Genomic DNA, 18714 nt, shown 5'->3' on the forward strand with positions numbered 1-18714 from the left:
ATGCAGTGCAGCTGGGCCCCGTGCCTCAAACACGGGGCAGGTGATGCCGGAGTGAACATGCCCGACTGGCGTAAGGGGCCTCAGCGACTCCCCATCCACCCGCAGCCTGTGTGTAGACATGGATACAGAGTGCTTAGAAAGGGGGTGGAGGGGTTGGTAGCTAACACTCTCCCTTCAGAGTCCAGTCCCACTTGCGGGCCAGAGGTATCATCCTTCAGAGACACCCTGAAACACGAGCTCCTGACCCTGGAAGATCTCGGAGCGCTTCCCCCAGGAGCCAGGCTCCTCACTCTGAGATCAGGGGCTAAGTCCAGTCCGGGTGGTTCATTTACTGGCCCCGGCACCGCACGTGGTTTCAATTCCTAATCACGCTTCACTCTTACCTAGTGGTTTCCATCCCTCGCTCTCATCAGGATGTCCATGGCAGGAACTGAACCAAGGTCTCCAGCCCTGCTCTGCTGGCTTGTGGTTAACACACCGAGCTGGGACCCAGGGGACATACGGCCGCCTCTGCCCCAGATTCTTTGTCTGGCCTTGGACAAGTCCCTTCATCCTCCAGCACTTGGGTTCCTGGCCAGCCAGCAAGGTGCCTTCTGCAAGGGAAAAGATACCGTTCCTCCCCAATTCCGACCCCGAATCTCAGCTCTCCTGCCGGAAGGAGGTTCAAGGGCATGCATCCCTCGGGCAGGCTGGGGGTGATGGGAGCCCACTGATCATGTTAATTACAGAGCAGCAAGGCCTATCAGGCCCCTCAGCTGTTGCTCGCTATCAGCTGAGATGCAGGTGGACAATTAACCTTCTCACATACCCCAGCCCTGCCCCCCATACTGATCCCTCCTTTCCTCCAGCCCTGAGCCCCTATCCCTTCCTCCCCTCCCCCAGCCCTGCCCCCCATACTGATCCCTCCTTTCCTCCAGCCCTGAGCCCATATCCCTTCCTCCCCTCCCCCAGCCCTGCCCCCCATACCGATCCCTCCTTTCCTCCAGCCCTGAGCCCATATCCCTTCCTCCCCTCCCCCAGCCCTGCCCCCCATACCGATCCCTCCTTTCCTCCAGCTCTGATCCCATACCCCTTCCTCCCCTCCCCCAGCCCCCATTCAGCCACAGCATCTAATTAGCAGCAGAGCAATGCCACCTGTGCTCCTGCTGCTTTCCAACGGGCCATTCGCTGGGCCAGGAAGGGCCCCTTGTTCCCCTCAGACACGTGCCGGTATCCAGCAGACGAGGTGAGCCCGTTTCTGGGGCAACGGGCCGGCAGCGCACCTGGCACCACAGCGGAGATGGAAATTGGATTTGAAGTGGCTGCAGGTCGCAGCCCTGGGACTCGCCAGGAAGAGACCAAGAGTGTCTCACGCTTCCAGCTGAGGTGCCTTGGGGGGGAAGTGGCATCCATCCACCCATCCCCTTTAAATTGGAGCCAAGCCTTCTGGTTTGGGGGTTTAAAACTAGAGGGCCTGTGCTCAACATCCCCCTGAACGGAGGGGGAAACTGAGGCCCACAAAGAGGCGGTGACTTTACCCAAGGTCACCCAGCAGGCTAGTGGCAGATCTGGGGTCAGAACCCAGTGCTGAAGAGTCAGAGATGGGAACCGGAGCTGATGGTCTTGGGGATCTGAGCCACTCTGGCAAGTCCCATGTTCCTCCAGCCACGAGCCTCAGCAATGCATCAATCCCTGTTCAGTCATTCCTCAATGTCTGTAAGGAGCTGTGCGATCCCGGGTGGAAGGTGCTGCAGCCGTGAGCCGTTCATCACCAGCACAGCGGCGCTCACGGACCAGCGACATGACACGCGAGCTATGGAGGAGCTGTTCGTTGTGGGATGGACAGGGAAGAAATGAACCAAACCATAAAACTCAAGTTACTTACTGGCCTGGTGGAAGGCCGCTGGCGCCGGGGACGGGTCCAGCGCTGAAGAGAACACGCTATCACATCAGCGTGCTGAGCATGAATCAAAGGTTCCCTCTTGGCCCCCGGTCCACTCGCCCTGGCTGAGAAGTTCAGTGAGACACGCCAATGTCTCAGGACTGCTCATGACGAGACAGCTAAGCCCCGCCTTAATTTCTGGGGAAGAGAAGCTGATGCCTGAGACTGGTTATAAATAAAATGACAGCCCTGGCGAGACTGACATGTTTATTCACAGAGGCCCCCTTACTGTCAGAGCTGGGAGATTTGGGAATCAAGTGCGATGCCAAGCCCTGTGGTTAGCCACAGAGCAGGGATGGCGTGAGCCACTGTAGACACACACGGACCCCTAACCCCCTGCCCCCATGGCCTCTGCTCTCACCTGCATGGGACACTATTGGGGAGAAGTTCCAGACTCTGTGGCCTTGGCCGGCTAGGAAAACTAGGGGCCTTCATTCTCCCTTGGTGGTAGCAGCATCAGGGACGTGGCTCTGGGTTGTCTGATCCTGCTCAGAGCCAGACTAGCTAACATAGTGGTAAAAAAACCGCTGAGTCCATTCTATTGCAGAGCCCTGGGCAGCTACTGCTGGAGAATGACAGGGTCAAATAATAATAATCCTCCCTAGCTCTTCTGTAGTGCTTCCACCCCAAATGCTCGACACGCTTTACCAAGGAGGGCAGTATCATTATCCCCATTTCATAGATGGGGAAACTAAGGCACAGAGAGAGGAAGTGACTTGCCCAAGGCCACGCAGCAGGAACACAACCCAGGTCTCCTGAGTCCCAGTCCAGTTTTCTGTCCACTAGGCAATACTGCCTCCCATCCTGTTCCCAGATCCCCATTGAGAGCAGGCACCTCCACTGTGCCTGCAGGGAGAGTGAGTTGGCAAAGGATGCAGCAGGTGCTCTCTCTGGCTGGAGCTCCACTGTTCACTCTGGCTAAGAATCTGGCTGCCTTCTCCCCGTAAAGTCAGTCAACCAGCTGTAGCAACTTAATCCAAAGGTTCTGGTGGGGTGGCACCAACTAGGCCAGGTGGAGGAGGACACGTCCCCGGAAGGCAGGGCCGGGAAGCGAGACCCCCAAAAGGCACTGTCCCAGCAACATCTGCCTCCAGCCACTTCGTCTCCAACAGATCCTAGCTCAAGATCCAACCTGGGCGTCGGGCAGACCAGGAATGAGCTACCTGTGCCCAGGCCATTCTGCAGAGCATGAATCGGGCACTCAAATGGTTCTGAGATAACCACTAGGCCAGGCTGGGAGCAAATCCCTGCATGGCAATGCACAGCGCCTCCCTGAGGCCACCAACCTATCCCTTATATGATTTCTGTGTCCGCTTCCCATTAACTGTTTGCCAGCGGCTTTTTATTCTGCCGTATCGAACAACCAGCTTGGGGAAAGGGCAAGGTCCCTTTTCCATCTCTCTTGCTTTGTAGCCAATGGAGGTTTACCCAGCTAAACTCATGGCATCAGTGCAAGGGACGCCAGCTAACCCACTGAGCAGACCGTGCGGCGAGCTGCAAGCGACGTGATAATGGTGCCCTCTAGTGCCAATATCCATGACCTGATGTCACAGAGCCTTGTGATGTGCCACCCCTCTGCCAGGCAGCACAGCTCCTGTCTGTTAGGTCAAGCAAGAATCTGATCCCGACTATGACCAAGTGGCAGTCAGCCCAGATGCATCCCTTAAAAGCCCCCAAAGGGGAGCGCTGGTGTACACCCGGCTGGACCAGCTCGCTCAAGAACAGAACCACAGCCGTGGCAGCTGGAGTCACACTCACTGCTAACGTGGGGATCAATCCAATGCCTAGAAGGCACTCAGCCCCTGGGAGGGCTGCTCAGCACCTGGGACAATCACCCCAGGGCACCGGGAAGCGCAGCCCTGAGCTAGGTCATAGACACTGGCTCCATCCACCAAGGCATTCAGGACCTGGGAGCCTAGAATGGAAGAACAACCCTACTGGGTCAGACCAAAGGTCCATCTAGCCCAGTATCCGGTCTTCCAACAGCAGCCAATGCCAGGTGCCCCAAAGGGAATGACCAGAACAGGCAACCATGGAGTGATCCATCCCCAGCTTCTGGCAAACAGAGACTAGAGACGCGCAGAGCATGTGGCTGCACCCCTGACCAACTTGGTTAATAGCCATGAATTTATCTAGTTTCTTTTTTGAACCTGGTTATACTCGTGGCCTCAACGACATCCCCTGGCAACAAGTTCCCCAGGTTGACCGTGCGCGGTGTGAAGAAATACTTCCTGTTTGTTTTAAACCTGCAGCCTGTTCACTTCATTGGATGAGCCATAGTTTGTTACGTGAAGGGGTAAATAACAAGTCCTTATTTACTTTCTCCACATCAGTCATGATTTTATAGACCTCAATCATATCCCCCCTTAGTCGTCACTTTTCCAAGCTGAACAGCCCCAGTCTTTTTAACCTCTCCTCAGACGGAAGTTGTTCCATCACCTTGATCATTTTTGTTGCCCGTCTCTGTACCTTTTCCAATTCCAATGTCTCCTTTTTGAGAGGGGGCGACCAGACCTGCAGGCAGGATTCAAGGTGTGGGCGTACCATGGATTGATAGATCTATTTATTTATCTATCTAGGCCTTTCCTAGTGGTTCCTAACCTTCTGTTCGCTTTTTTTTGACGGACGCTGCACATTGAGTGGATGTTTTCAGAGAACTACCCACAGTGACTCCAAGATCCTGAACCCAGCCCGGTGGGTCCTGGCTAACCCAGACACTCTGCAGCAGGGAGGCAAACCGCCTGCAGTTTTGCCTGGCCTGGTGTTTTATTTTTCCCTTGCAAATGTTCCAGCCTGATGAAGGCTGCGGCCAGGACGGATGAGGTGGTGATGAAGACACTGGACTGGGATTGCAAAGATGTTGGGTTCAGCTCCCCGACAGACTCCCCCGTGTGACCTTTCAGTTCTGCGTCTGGTTCTTGGGGATAACGGCTGATGAACCTGGAAGCTCTTTGGCACAGGGTATGTACAGCACTGAGCACAATAGTGTTGAAGTGCAGCGCCTCAGTAACACAGAAACCATCAGTAGACTGAGCACTCTGGAGACCTCTGAACATTGGCGTAGGGGGCCAGGAGGGCTTCTCCCACTGCCCTGGCGATGGGGCCAAGATCCGAACTTTGGTCCCCTTGCAGGCAGAGGCATGGCCCCCAGCCCACTAATGGAGCGAGACTGGAGCTGAGCACAGTCCTGAGCTGCAGTACGGTGCACCCCACGCACCCGATTGCCTGCGAGCTCCATTACCCCCTCGAGCTGCACTACAGCCACACTTCTTCCAGGAGATCAGTGTTCTAGCACCACCTGCTGCCAGTGCCTGCTGGGCCTTCGACTCACCAAGGAAGAGCATCGTCACCTAGGGAGGTGGTGGAATCTCCTTAGAGGTTTTTAAGGCCCGGCTTGACAAAGCCCTGGCTGAGATGATTTAGCTGGGGTTGGTCCTGCTTTGAGCAGGGGGTCGGACTAGACGACCTCCTGAGGTCCCTTCCAATCTTGATATTCTATGGTTCTATGATCAGCTTCGCCCTTGGTCTCTTTGGAGGAGTTCTGTGTTTTTGAAGATCAGGGCCCCTGGCTGAGCACCCTGAAGGCTCAAGCCCTCCTTTTCTGCCTAACGAAGGCAGAGGCTTCCCCCCCCATACACACACTTCTTGCTACGAAAACCCAGCCTTAATCAGGAGGGGGCAAGGGAGGGTCGCTTGGAAGAGCCGGCCCGGTTCCGAACACTCAGTTCACACCTTGCAAGCATCACAGAGGTCAGTGCTACGGGGAGACTTAACAGCAGAGAAGGGGGGAGCTGGCCAAGAGGGACCAGGAGGGCGAAGGGCTTGGCATGAGAGGAGATGGATCACTGGTGGAGCAGCGGGAGTACCAGGGGCACGGTTCACGTCAGGAACAGCAGTCTAGGAAGGAGCGGAGGTTATAAAGACAAGCAGCTTCTCCTCTGTGCGGGACAGAACAGGAAACCAGCGCAGGGCGACACAGGCAATTTGCCACACGGAATCATTGTAGCACCAGTGTTTTAATGTCATTTATTTTATTTATTTTTTTGGCATGGAATAAACCTCATGTCATGAGCATGGGGGACAGCAGAGCCCTGACAGGGCTCATCCAGCTCCACAGGGGGTGAAGGGAGGAGAACAGCTTTAAAGCTAATCAGTGGGGTCCTGGGTCCGGTACTATTCAATATTTTCATTAATGACATGGATAAGGGAGTGGAGAGGATGCTGACAGAATTTGCAGATGACAGCAAGCCAGGGGGATGTTGCCAGCACTCTGGAGGACAGGATTCGAATGCAAAACCACCCGGACAAATCGGAGAATCGGTCTGAATTCCAGCAAGACACAATGTAATAAAGACAAGTGCAAAGTACTTCACTTCGGAAGGAAAAAACCAGATGTGCAACTACAAGACGGGGACTAACCGGCGAGGTGGTAATACCGCTGACAAGGATCGGGGCTGATAGTGGATCACAAACTGAACATGAAGCAACAATGTGCTGCAGTTGCAAAAAAGGCAAATATTGTTCCGGGCTGCAGTGTCGTGTGGAAGCCAGGGGAGGTACCTGTCCCGCTCTGCCCAGCGCTAGCAAGGCCTCAGTTGGGCACTACTCTCTGCGGAAGCTGTGAACAAACTAGAGAGAGTCCAGAGGAGAGCCACAAAAGCGATAAAAGGTTTTGAATACCTGACCTATAAGGACAGAGTAAAAAAAAGGGGCATGTTTAGTTTTCAGAAAAAAAGACTGCAAATAATCTGCAAATATGTTAAGGGCTGTGACAAAGAGGGGTGGGCTTGACCTGCAGCCAGGGAGAGTTTGGTTCACTGTTAGGGAAAACTTTCTAACTCTCAGGGTAGTGAAGCTCTGAAATAGGCTTCCAAGAGAGGTTGTGGAATCCCCATTTCTGGAGGTCTGGAAGAACAGGTTAGACAAACCCCTGCCAGGGGTGGTCTGGGTTTACTTGGTCCTGCCTCAGCACAGCGCAAGGCTGCACAGAGGATTCAGGGGGCCTGGGGTCTTCAGCGGCGGGGGGCCCCCGCTGTCAAATTGCCACCAAAGATCCCGCACTTCAGCAGCGGCTCCCAGGGCGGAAGGACCCCCTGCCGCCGAAGACCCAGAGTGGAAGAAACTCTGGGGGCCCAGGCTCCACAAGAGTTTTCCAGGGCCCCCAGAGCAAGTGAAGGATCCCACTCCAGGGGCCCCAAAAACTCTCGTGGGGGCCCCTGTGGGGCCCAGGGCAAATTGCCCCACTTGCCCCCCCCCAGGCAGTTCTGGCACAGCAGTCAGACTAGATGACCCCTCAAGGTCCATTCCAGCCCCACGTCTCTGATTCTGTGATCATTTGATTATAATCCCTCCACTCACTGGCTGCACTCTGGCTTCCTCTAATGGAGGTGATCCCCCTGCACGTGATGGCGGATGGAGATAAAGGGGGCAGAGGCCGCACACAGGCCAAAAGTGACCCTGGCGATTAGAGCTGAGCAGGATGTTTCCATCTGAACATCATTTCGATGCAAAACATCAGAACCAAACCTTGCCCCAGGGACCTTGCATTGTCAATCAATGTTGTCAGCTTTTCAATGGGGGAGAAACCCCCTGACACTGAACAATTGTTGCCGAAAACTGACTAGTTTTATTTCTGAAAATGGTTTCCAGAAAAAAAAGAGGGGTTCTTCTGTAGGGACCCCAGAAACCTCCAGATAGCTAAGGGATTCCCATCAGCTGATCTTCCACCCTCAACGCAGACTTCTCAGCCTGACAGCTGGGCCTCCCATTATTAGAGAACTAGACTGCCTCATTGATTCCTTGTGTCCCTTGTCTGAATCCGTTTGTCTCTTGTCAGCACGGTGTGTCACTCGGTCCCTCTCTGGCAGTGGCTGAGCCCCACAGAGATTGAAGAGCCTGCTACAGCCATATCTCAATCCCCACTGCTGACAACCCACCTGGGGGTATAGTGTTACACTTCAATTGGAAACCCCCCTGGGACAGGCACCATCTTTTCATTCTGTTTGTACAGCTCCTAGCGCCAGCAGGTCCTGGATCCAGGAGGGGGCTCCTAGCCATCAGGAAAAAAACACAATGAGGTAAAAAAGTCACCTCCCCGACCAACCTAGTTACACTCCTATAGAAAAGGCACAGAGCAGGCCTAAATCTCTGCAGGAAGGTGGCTGCTAGGGGAATGGGATGTTAGAGCATTGATCCATTTCCCCCCACCCTCTGATGGCCTTGACTGCTTGCTTTCTCCTATCTATTGACAGCCCCTCTCTATATGGAGCAGATCTCTTTGAAGCTCTCCACTCACTCCAGGGCACAATCCTCTGCCTTGTTGCTCTTAGGTTTTTATCAGCTCTTGAGAAATGACAGTAGAACGCACCCACCACATCCCTCTCCCAGCTACGCAAGTGCCAACCCTGGGAAGTCAACAGAAAGCTGGCCCAGGCTCCGACATGCTGTTCCAGGTACACAAAGTTTACCCCAACTCACGGCTTTTGGGAACGACGACGTCATCATGTAGCTAAAAGGCCTTAGCAGGTCATTCTGATAAGACACAAAGTGAGAACATATCAGGAGCTGCGTCCCACACAGGGCTTCTGGTTTAGTCCATGGCTTCTCACCCTAGGGGCCCATCGACGGTCTGGTGAGCCCCTTTGGGTGCTCCAGAGAGTGAAATACAGGCATAGATTCCAAGGCTGGATGGGACTCCTGAATACCAAGTCAGAGACCTATCTCACCCAGAAGTCCCTGCATTCAGCCCAGAACTTCTGGCTGGGCTACAGCATGGAGACTGGCAATAGAGATCTAACAGATCGTGGATTAGACAAGTTGGGAGGGGAGGTGGCTTCAAGGGGACAACACAGGACTTGGCTTCAGGACTCCTGGGTTCTGTTCCTGACTTTGCTACCAGGACACCCTGAGAACACTGCTTTGTACCTCAGTTTCCCATAATGAGTGAAGTAGATGAGCTCTGCTGAAAAGCATCCAGAGTATTGGCAGGGTGGAATCCCTCTCTTACAACATGGACAGTCGGCAAAGCTCTGTAAAACGGCTGTGACCTTTTATTTTTTCCTTTAATGGTTTGCTGCACATTCCTACGGCCCTGGCCCTTCTGGGGTGGAAGAAAAACAGATGGACAGACCCAAAACTCCAGCCCGCTCGTCTCTCAGCAATACAGCACGTTCGCTTTCTCGCAACTACGCTTCACTATGGAACAACTGCAGAAAGGCAGCAGAGATGGAAGTGATTTCGATCCTTTTCAATGTATATAACTAACGGCTTGACTTACCCAGGTTCACCTGGACAGACTCCAATTATCACTAATTACTAGCCATGATTGTTGTAAGACCATTTATCAAAGCTTCCAGGAACAAGTGCATGAGAATCAGTCTCATGCATCCATGTCTACTGCTGTCTCTAGGACAAAGCGCTACCCTTCATAACCCCCACCCCCCGTACCGACAGTAACTGGCACGTTCCTCCCTACAATGGTCTTTGCTGCTGCTCATGTTCCTGACCTGTTCACCAGTTCGGTCACAGCAAAGTGCTGGTCCTGACTCCCAGTCACGCTCTAACCACTGGATCCTATTCCAAGGTCTGGGGAAAGAGAAGATCCAATATTTAGAGCAGGACTGGGAATAAGAACTGCTAAGTGGGAGAGAACAGGGTCTAGTGGTTAGAGCAGGCGGACTGGGAGCAGGACTCCTGGGTTCTGTTCCTAGCTGTGGGAGCGAAAAGGGTCTAGTGGTTAGAGCAGGCGGACTGGGAGCAGGACTCCTGGGTTCTGTTCCTAGCTGTGGGAGTGAACAGGGTCTAGTGGTTAGAGCAGGCGGACTGGGAGCAGGACTCCTGGGTTCTGTTCCTAGCCATGAGAGAGAACAGGGTCTAGTGGTTAGAGCAGGCGGACTGGGAGCAGGACTCCTGGGTTCTGTTCCTAGCCATGAGAGAGAACAGGGTCTAGTGGTTAGAGCAGGCAGACTGGGAGCAGGACTCCTGGGTTCCATTCCCTCTTCTGCTACTTACTCTCTGTACAACCTTGAGCAGGTTAGTGATTCCAGCCCAGATCCACAAAGGTATTTTGGTGCCAAACTCCCACCCAATTATGGCCTTAAACTGTAATTTTCACCAGCAGCCACTGATTTTGGGGGTCCCAACTGGAGAGGCCTGCAGCCTGGCATCCCCGGCAGCTCTCATTGCAGCCAGCAGGGCAGGCCCCCTCTGCCAAGCTGGCCCCAGGATTCTCAGGTCAGGCCTGGGAGAGGATTGCCCAGCAGCCCAGCGGGGGGGTGGGGTAGTGGAAAGAGCCCCCCTCCCCGCCAGCCTCAGCAGGTGGGAGCTGGCACAATCCCCCATCCCCAGGAGGGGTGGGCCCGGCTCTGATCTGTGCAGGGAGCGGGATGTCCCCAGCCCCGGAGCACCTGGCCCGGCACCCGCAGCAGCGCTGGGGTTGCTCAAGCCGCTGTTTGCACAGCCCCGGGCCGGGCGGGGCGGGGCGGCACGTCGGGAGCTGGCCGCTGATTTGCTTGCAGGGGCCCGGAGGAAGGGGGCGGGAACCGGCCCCGGCCCCGGCCCCGGCCCCAGGGTGTCGCGTTCGCCCCACTGCAGCGCCCGCAGCATCGCCATGGGCTCGCTCAGCGCCGGCTCCGCGGCGGCCTCGGCCGGCCGCCTGCTCTGCGCGCCTGTCCCGCGGGTGCTGAGCGGCCGCGGCCCCGGCCCCCCGCGCCCCGGCGCCGCCGAGCCCCGCAGCTGCGGCAGGGGTGGCCGGCGGCGGGAGGGCCCGGGCGGGCTGGCGGGCGCCCGGCTGCAGCTGGCCGGGGCCGGAGCGGTGCCTCCGCCCGTGGTGCGCCGGGACATCCAGGCCTTTCTCCGGGGGTGCGGCGGCAGCCCGGGCGAGGCGCTGCACTGGCTGGCGCAGTTCCAGGCGCTCGGCCACGCCGGCGGCCGCCCCTTCGCCGTCATCGAGGTGAGGGGCGCCGGACCCACAGCTGGGGGGGGGTCACAGCCCTGGGGGAACCAGACCCACAGGTGGGGGGTAACGGCCCCAGGGGGCACCGGACCCACAACTGGGGGGGGGGTCACAGCCCTGGGGGAACCAGACCCACAGCTGGGGGGGTCACAGCCCCGGGGAGCACCAGACCCACAGCTGCGATGGGGCAGCCATCGGGGGGGGGGGCAGGCGCCCTGGGGAGGTCACCAGACCCACAGCTGGAGGAGGTCACAGGCCCAGGGGGCACCGGACCCACAACTGGGTAGGAAGCAGGCACTCCTAGGGGCACCATGGCCCCAGGGGGCACCAGACCCACAGCTGGGCAGGGAGCGGGCACAGCTGGAGGAGTCACGGCCCTGGGGGCACTGGACCTACAGATGGGGGGGGAGGGTCATGGCCCCCTGGAGCAGTGCACCCACAGCTGGGGGTCCACAGCCCCCTAGGGCAGTGGACCCACAGCCGGGGGGCTGGCACGGCCAGGGGCACTGTACTCAGCTGGGGGGGGTCACAGCACCCTGCGGCCACCGGACCCACAGCTGCGATGAGGCAGCCATCAGGGGGGCAGGCGCAGCTGGGGACACTAGACCCACAGCTGGGTGGGGTGGACACAGCCAGGGGGCACAAGACTCAGAGGGTTTGTGGATGGGATGGGCAGGTGGGGGGCAGGTACAGCCCCAAAGTCCAGGGGGCTGCAGAGTGGGGGCAGCAGGGGTGGAAGGGTGGGAGATGCTGGGGATGGTGCTGCCGAGACCGTAAAAATCTGTGAATCAGGGCTCTCTCTCCATCACATTTCTGAACCATCCAAGCACTTCTACACACACTGTTTTACAAGACATATCAGGATTAAGGTTCTCTCCCCTGCCCCGCATCCCCGCAAAATGAATATGATACTTTAGGATGAAAAAAAAATGTGCTTCACAAGTAGCCGGCTGGAAGAGCAGGTTATAAACCAGTTAATAACTAAAAGGGGAACCAGAATTAAAAAGGCAGCCAAGTCAAATGAGAGGAAAGGAAATAGAATTGGAAGCAATGTGGGATTAACCTGTGGAACTCACTGCCTCAGGATGTCATCAAGCAGGGGTGGGCAAACTATGGTCCGCGGGCCACATCCGGCCCATCAGACCATTTAATCTGGCCCTTAGCTTCTACCGGGGAGCGGAGTCGGAGGTTTTCCCCATTCCACACAGCTCCCAGGAAGTCTCCGGCTCCTACATAGTACGTGGAGGCATGGCTAGGCAGTTCTGTGTGCTGCCCCGTCCGCAGGTGCCACTCGCGCAGCTTCCATTAGCTGCGGTTCCTGGCCAATGGGGGCTGTAGGGGTGGGGCCTGTGGATGGGGCAGCACGCAGACCCACCTGGCCGCGCCTTGGAGCTGGAGGGGGGACATGCTTCCAGGAGCTGCTTGCAGTAAGCGCCATCCAGAGCCTGCACCCCTGAGCCAGCCTGCACCTCAATGCCCTGCCACACTCCTGATCCCCCTCCTGCCCTTTGAACCCCTCAAGCCCAGCCCAGTCCCTCTTGTACTTCAAGCCTCTCATCCCCAGCCCCACCCCAGAACCCGCATCCCCAGCCGGAGCCCTCGCACCCTTCCCCCATACCCCAACCCCCTGCCCCTCCCACCCTCTGAACCCCTCGGTCCCAGCCTGGAGCCCCCTCCTGCACCCCAAACCCCTCATCCCGAGCCCCACCCCAGAGCCCTCACACACACACCCGCACCCCAACCCAGAGCCCCCTCCTGCCCCCAAACTCCTAATTTCTGGCCCCACCCCTTCCCACACCCCTACCCCCAATTTCATGAGCATTCATGGCCCATCATACAACTTCCATACCCCGATGTGGCCCTCGGGCCAAAATGATTGCCCACCCGTTACAGAGGCAAACACCACAAGATGGGGTATTGAACTAGATTGTCCTGGTACAGGCAGGTTACCACCCTATATAGACTAGTGGGCTGGGGAAGGGTGACCCATCTAGGGCTGTAGCCTAGGACTTGGGAGATCTACAGTCAATTATCTGCTCTGCCACAGACTTCCTGTGTGACCTGGGGCACGTCACTTAGACACCTAAAAAGCTTTGAGGATCTGAGCTTAATTTCTGCTGCTTTCAATGGGAGATAGGTCCCGAAAAACCTTTGAGAAGCTGGATTTAGCCCCACTGGGCCTTGGCTCCCTGCTAGGGTGACTGGACAGCAAGTGTGAAAATTTGGGACAAGGGGTGGGGGGTAATAGGAGCCAACAGAAGAAAAAGACTCAAAAATCAGGACTGTCCCTATAAAATCGGGACATCTGGTCACCCTATTCCCTGCCTGACAGGTGCTGGGAGGAGAAATACTGTCAAAGCCAGGATTGGGCCAGAGCAGTCCTGTGGAGAGATTTCACTGGGTCCCATGGCTAGAGCCCATTTAAGGCTCCTAAGTTCCACTGACATCTATGGGAGTTAGGAGCCTCTGGGTCCGGATGACCCCATGGGTCTCCTCTGTGACGCTGGATTAGAGGGACCCAGTAGCCTGGCGGGCCCATTTCTCTGTTCCGGTCTCACAGGGGGAAGAAGATTGGGCTGTAGGGACTGGCATGCAGGGTCAGAGGGGCTCCTGGCCCAGCCAGTCCAGCAGCGCCCAGAGCGCTACCTCTGCTGGTTCTCCCACCACTTCCTCCCTTCCGGGGCCACACACACCTGGGGGGCGGGGAGCTGTTTTTAACCAAGCATTGGCCACAAGTGCTCGGAAACATTCCTGCAGTGAAGAATAGGGCTAGATCAGCCCAGCTGTGCCTAATAGCAAGGGTCCAGATAAGGGCCGCTGATAGCAGCCTTTGCTAGGGACAAAGGGCACCAAGCATTACAGGGACTGGGGTGGGGATGGGTTGATGGGGGAAGGGAGGAAATGGGTTGATAAGAGAGGAGAGGAGGTGATAGTTGTAGTCCGGAGGGGAGGGGAGGGGACAGGCTGGGTGGCATGAGGGGAGGGGGGATAGCCATAGTGGGGAGGGGCTGAGAAGGGGAGGGGAGGGGCTGGGTGGCATGAGGAGTGGAGGGGTGAAGAGTTATAGTTGTAGTGGGGAGGGGCGGGGAGGGGTGATAGCTGTAGTGTGACAGGGAGGGGCTGGGTGGCATGAGGAGGGGAGGGGAGGGGTGATAGCTGTAGTGAGGCAGGGCTGGGAGGTGGGGAAGGGTGATAGCTGTAGTGTGGTGGGGAGGGGAAGGGTGAGGAGTGATAGTTGTAGTGGGGAGGGGTTGGTAGGGAAGGGTGATAGCTGTAGTGGGGGAGGGGAGAGAACAGTCTATTAGGGGAAGCAGGGAGGGGAATTTTTGGCTGCAGCAGGGCCCCAGTCTCCCAGCCACATCCCCATCGCCATCCCCGCCCCCACCCCAGGGCTCTGCACGGCTCTGCCAGGTCCGGAGCTCACAGCCACCCAGTGCCCGCAGGTGCTCGCAGTGCAATAGGAGCGGCTCTGCCGCGGGCTAACGCAGAGCCAGGGCTGCCCACCTGTCAGCGTCCACCCCCTAGGTGCTCGGTGCCCAGGGCGGCGCCTGCCCAGCCTCCCCGAGGCCCTGACCCGTGGCTCCCTTGTTCTCCCCTGGGCAGGTGGACGAGGCTGTCTCCCGCTGCAAGGAGACCGTGACCAGCCTGGCCTTCAGCGTGGCCTTCCTGCAGCGCATGGACATGAAGCCCGTGCTGGTGCTGGGGCTGCCGTCCCGGAGCTCCCTGAGCGACACCCTCACCTTCCAGGATACCAAGGCGCTGCTGACCCAGAACTGCAAGGCCCTGACGGACGCCCTGCGCCAGAACTCCGCTGCCACCATGCCCTTCTTCGGGGCCGGCGCTGTGCTAGGAGCCGAGAAGTCGGCCGCCAACTCCAGGTCAGCCGCTGAGCCTGCAGGCCCGGCTCTCCTCACCCTGCTGATGGCTCCCGTTAACACCCCTCTCTCTGCTCCCAGCGGGATCTCCGTGGATAGCGACCTGCTGCGGTGGTGCCTGGAATCCGGGAACGTGCCCATCATCTGCCCCGTCGGGGAGACCCGCAGCCGCCAGTCCCTGCTGCTGGACTCCATCGAGGTCACCGCCGCCGTCTCCAGGGCACTGCTGCCCACCAAGATCATCTTCCTCAACATGACCGGGGGGATCAGGAACTCCGGGAAGAAGGTGGGTAAGGGCAGCGCAGGGTCTGGCACAGGAGACACTGACTCGCACAGCCTCTGCTGGGCTAGACACGTGCCTCCCGCTCCAAGTGCCCCTTCCAGTGTCCTGCTTCCAAGATACACTCCCACACCCTGCCTGCCTGCTGGGCCCCCCACCCTTCCCTTCACCCCTCCCTAGCTCCTGGTAACCCCCTCCCATGCATGGACCGGGGAGCCAGGGGACGGAGCTGAGGAGCGTTGTACGCGAGTGGAGAGAGGCTGGAGGGCAGGTACGTACATGTAGGGAGGGGCCGCAGAGGCCTAAGGCTGCTGTTGGGGTTTGCCCATCAGCTGGGAGAAGGTCAGAGCGGCCCCCTGCACTGCACCCTTCTACTGGGACTGACCACGGCCACACAAGAGCCAGCCTGCCCCACCACGCCCCATGCTGCATTCAGCAGCTGGCCTGGGCCCATTCCAGGAGGCAGCCGGCCTGGAGCAGGGGATGGGCAGAAGGACCTAACCCATGGAGAGATCACCCATCCCCTTGCTGAGGCCACCCCTCCCACCCCCCGGCCTTGCAGGTGCTGGGGAACGTGAACCTGCCCGCCGACCTGGACCTGGTGACCAAAGCCCAGTGCACGGGCCACAAGGAGCAGCAGCAGGTCAGGCTGATCGTTGACCTGCTAAGCCGCTTGCCCTACGAGGCCTCCGCCGTCATCGTCTCTGCGGGCGCACTGCTCGCCGAGATCTTCAGCAACAAAGGTGAGTGTGGCCCCCTGGGCCTGCCCCGACGGGCTCAGCCGCTGCTTCGCTCTCTCAGAGCGGGTGGACGGGATGGGGGAGCGGAGTTCGGCTGGAGAATTCGCACCAGCGCCCCAGGTGGCCAGCGAATGGAGCAGGAATCACAGCATTGCTGCTCTGCGGGAGACCGTCTGAGCAAGCAAAGCCCTTGCTTTTCCCTTTGGCTCCAGGCTCGGGGACCCTGTTCAGGAACGCTGAGCGTATGCTGCGGGTCGAGAGGCTGGAGGAGCTGGACCAGCAGCGCCTGGTCTCCTTGATCAACACGTCCTTCGGGAAGACCCTCCGAGGGGACTACCTGGCTTCCATACGGCCCAGGCTGCACTCGATCTACTTCTCAGAGGGGTAAGGAGGCCCCTGCCCGTCTCTGCTGGGCCCAGGAGCTCTAGGAGCAGGCAGGCAGTGGGATATTTAAGAAGGGGAGAGATCCCTATTCAGCCGCTGAAGGCCGTTAGTTCTGGGGATTGTCTTGTATCCCAGAGATCTGAAAACCTTCCCTGCCCCCCTTTCTCTGCCTGATCTGTTTAGAGAGGAAACCTGGGGGCAGGGATTGTCTCTCCTTATGTGCAGCACCTCACACCAGCTAGAGCCTCTAGCCTCACACACAGCCTGTAAGAGACAAGCTGCAGCCTTCCCAACTGGCTCCTGTTGTAGAGTATGGATCCAAACCCCAGAGCCTTGGAACCTTGGGGCCATACGCAAACCGGGCACAACGTGGTTATTTCCTGTAGTGCCCGAGAGCTCCCACAAGCGGACAGCTGGGGTAACCCTCGTGGCAGCTGCATGGGCCCAGGGGAGTGAGGGAGGGAGAACCGAAGGTGCAAAACTTCCTCCCTTCCTCTGGGAAGACTTCCCTGCCAAGCAGAGTCTGCTCGTGCCGCCCCCAGGCCCGCTCACCCTGCCCTTTGTCACCCAGCTACAGTGCAGCAGCCATCATCACGAAGGAGCCGGTCCTGGGTGGGATGCCGTACTTGGACAAGTTCGTGGTCAGCTCTACCAAGAAAAGCCAAGGCTCTGGCCAGATGCTGTGGGAGTGCATACGGCAGGATCTCAGGACCCTCTTCTGGAGGTCTCGCGTCACCAACCCCATTAACCCCTGGTAGGTGGAAAGGTGATTGGAGCAGAGCAGCATTTCTACTGGGAATGCCATCCTCCTGGTGGACGCTGACACAGATGCACATCTGTTCTGGGCTCAAGTTTTAGACACACTAACGGTTCTCCTGCTATTCCAGCCTAGGGCTTCCCACACGCAGCTCTGCCAATGCCCCACACCCCTGCCCTGCAGCCCCCCGGCTATTCCAGCCCTGGACTCCCCACACGCAGCTCTGCCAATGCCCCAAAACCCTGCCCTGCAGCCCCCTGGCTATTCCAGCCCTGGGCTTCCAATATACAGCTCTGCCAATGCCTCACAACCCTGCCCTGCACCCACCCCAGGTATTCCAGCCCTGGGGCTTCCCACACCCAGCTCTGCCAATGCCCCAAAACCCTGCCCTGCAGCCCCCTGGCTATTCCAGCCCTGGGCTTCCAATATACAGCTCTGCCAATGCCTCACAACCCTGCCCTGCACCCACCCCAGGTATTCCAGCCCTGGGGCTTCCCACACCCAGCTCTGCCAATGCCCCACAACCCTGCCCTGCAGCCCCCGGGCTATTCCAGCCCTGGGCTCCCCATACCCAGCTCTGCCAATCCCCCACAACCCTGCCCTGCAGCCCCCCGGCTATTCCAGCCCTGGGCTTCCCATATGCAGCTCTGCCAATGCCCCACAACCCTGCCCTGCACCCACCTCAGCTATTCCAGCCCTGGGCTCCCCACACGCAGCTCTGCCAATGCCCCACAACCCTGCCCTGCACCCACCCCAGCTATTCCAGCCCTGGGCTCCCCACACGCAGCTCTGCCAATGCCCCACAACCCTGCCCTGCAGCCCCCCAGCTATTCCAGCCCTGGGCTCCCCACACGCAGCTCTGCCAATGCCCCACAACCCTGCCCTGCAGCCCCCCGGCTATTCCAGCCCTGGGCTTTCCACACACCACTCTGCCAATGCCCCACAACCCTGCCCTGCAGCCCCCCGGCTATTCCAGCCCTGGGCTTTCCACACACCACTCTGCCAATGCCCCACAACCCTGCCCTGCAGCCCCCGGCTATTCCAGCCCTGGGCTCCCCACACACAGCTCTGCCAATACCTCTGACTCTTACCCTAACCATACACACCCAGCTCTGGCAGTGCATCTCAATCCTGACTGCAACATCCCTGCTACACCAGGGCCGGGCCCCTCCACCGCTCTGCTGGTGCAGCTGTACGCCGATGCACAGCACCCCATGCCACCTTGCCAATGCCCCTTAACCCTGACCTGTAACCCCCTCCCACTCACTCTGGACCTCCCCATCAGTCAAATTACCACTACTATGCTACTTACAGAGGTGCTGCAAGGATACGATCACCGATGTCTAGGAGGAACCCAGACACTCTTAGTGCCCAGCTAGATACAGTGGGTGGCAAGTCTGACCCAGTCTTACCCCTGTAACTGTCTCAACGGACACTCCTGTTGCTCTGTGGGATACAGATACTGCTCTGGGACTAAGCGTTTGTTTTATTCCCGTCAGGTATTTCAAGCACAGTGATGGAAGCTTCACCAACCACCAATGGATCTTTTTCTGGTTTGGACTGTCCGACATCCGGGATTCCTATGAGCTGGTGAACCATGCAAAATCCATTCCAGACTCGTTCTGCAAACCGTAGCGCAATCTTTCTTGGTCAGAGCGAGAGCAGAGCAGGTTGGGCTTGGGAAGAGTCAGGCCTTCGTACATCAAGACCAGGGAAGAAGAAACAGAGCTCAGCATGGCCAGCCGTGCAGAGAGCCCCAGGGGTGTTTCCTGCACCCAGAGGAATGATTGGCACAAAGAATCCT

General features: G+C 58.1%; 1 protein-coding gene across 2 annotated transcripts; it reads left to right on the plus strand.

The window, feature by feature from the left end:
* The first annotated feature begins 10785 nt into the window (after positions 1-10785).
* Positions 10786-18607, plus strand: NAGS (N-acetylglutamate synthase). 2 transcript variants are annotated; one of them, XM_030541486.1, is made up of 7 exons: positions 10786-10871; positions 14478-14752; positions 14831-15035; positions 15592-15772; positions 15982-16153; positions 16725-16907; positions 18410-18607. In XM_030541486.1, exons 2-7 carry the CDS (start codon positions 14550-14552, stop codon positions 18543-18545), a joined length of 1080 nt encoding a protein of 359 aa, XP_030397346.1. In that variant the 5' UTR covers positions 10786-10871; positions 14478-14549; the 3' UTR covers positions 18546-18607. The 2 variants fall into 2 exon arrangements, with proteins under 2 accessions (XP_030397346.1, XP_030397345.1); XM_030541485.1 differs by having other exon boundaries at positions 14478-15035.
* Positions 18608-18714: the final 107 nt, after the last annotated feature.

Source organism: Gopherus evgoodei, chromosome 23 (assembly GCF_007399415.2).
Source record: "Gopherus evgoodei ecotype Sinaloan lineage chromosome 23, rGopEvg1_v1.p, whole genome shotgun sequence".
Classification (NCBI taxonomy): Eukaryota; Metazoa; Chordata; order Testudines; family Testudinidae; genus Gopherus; species Gopherus evgoodei.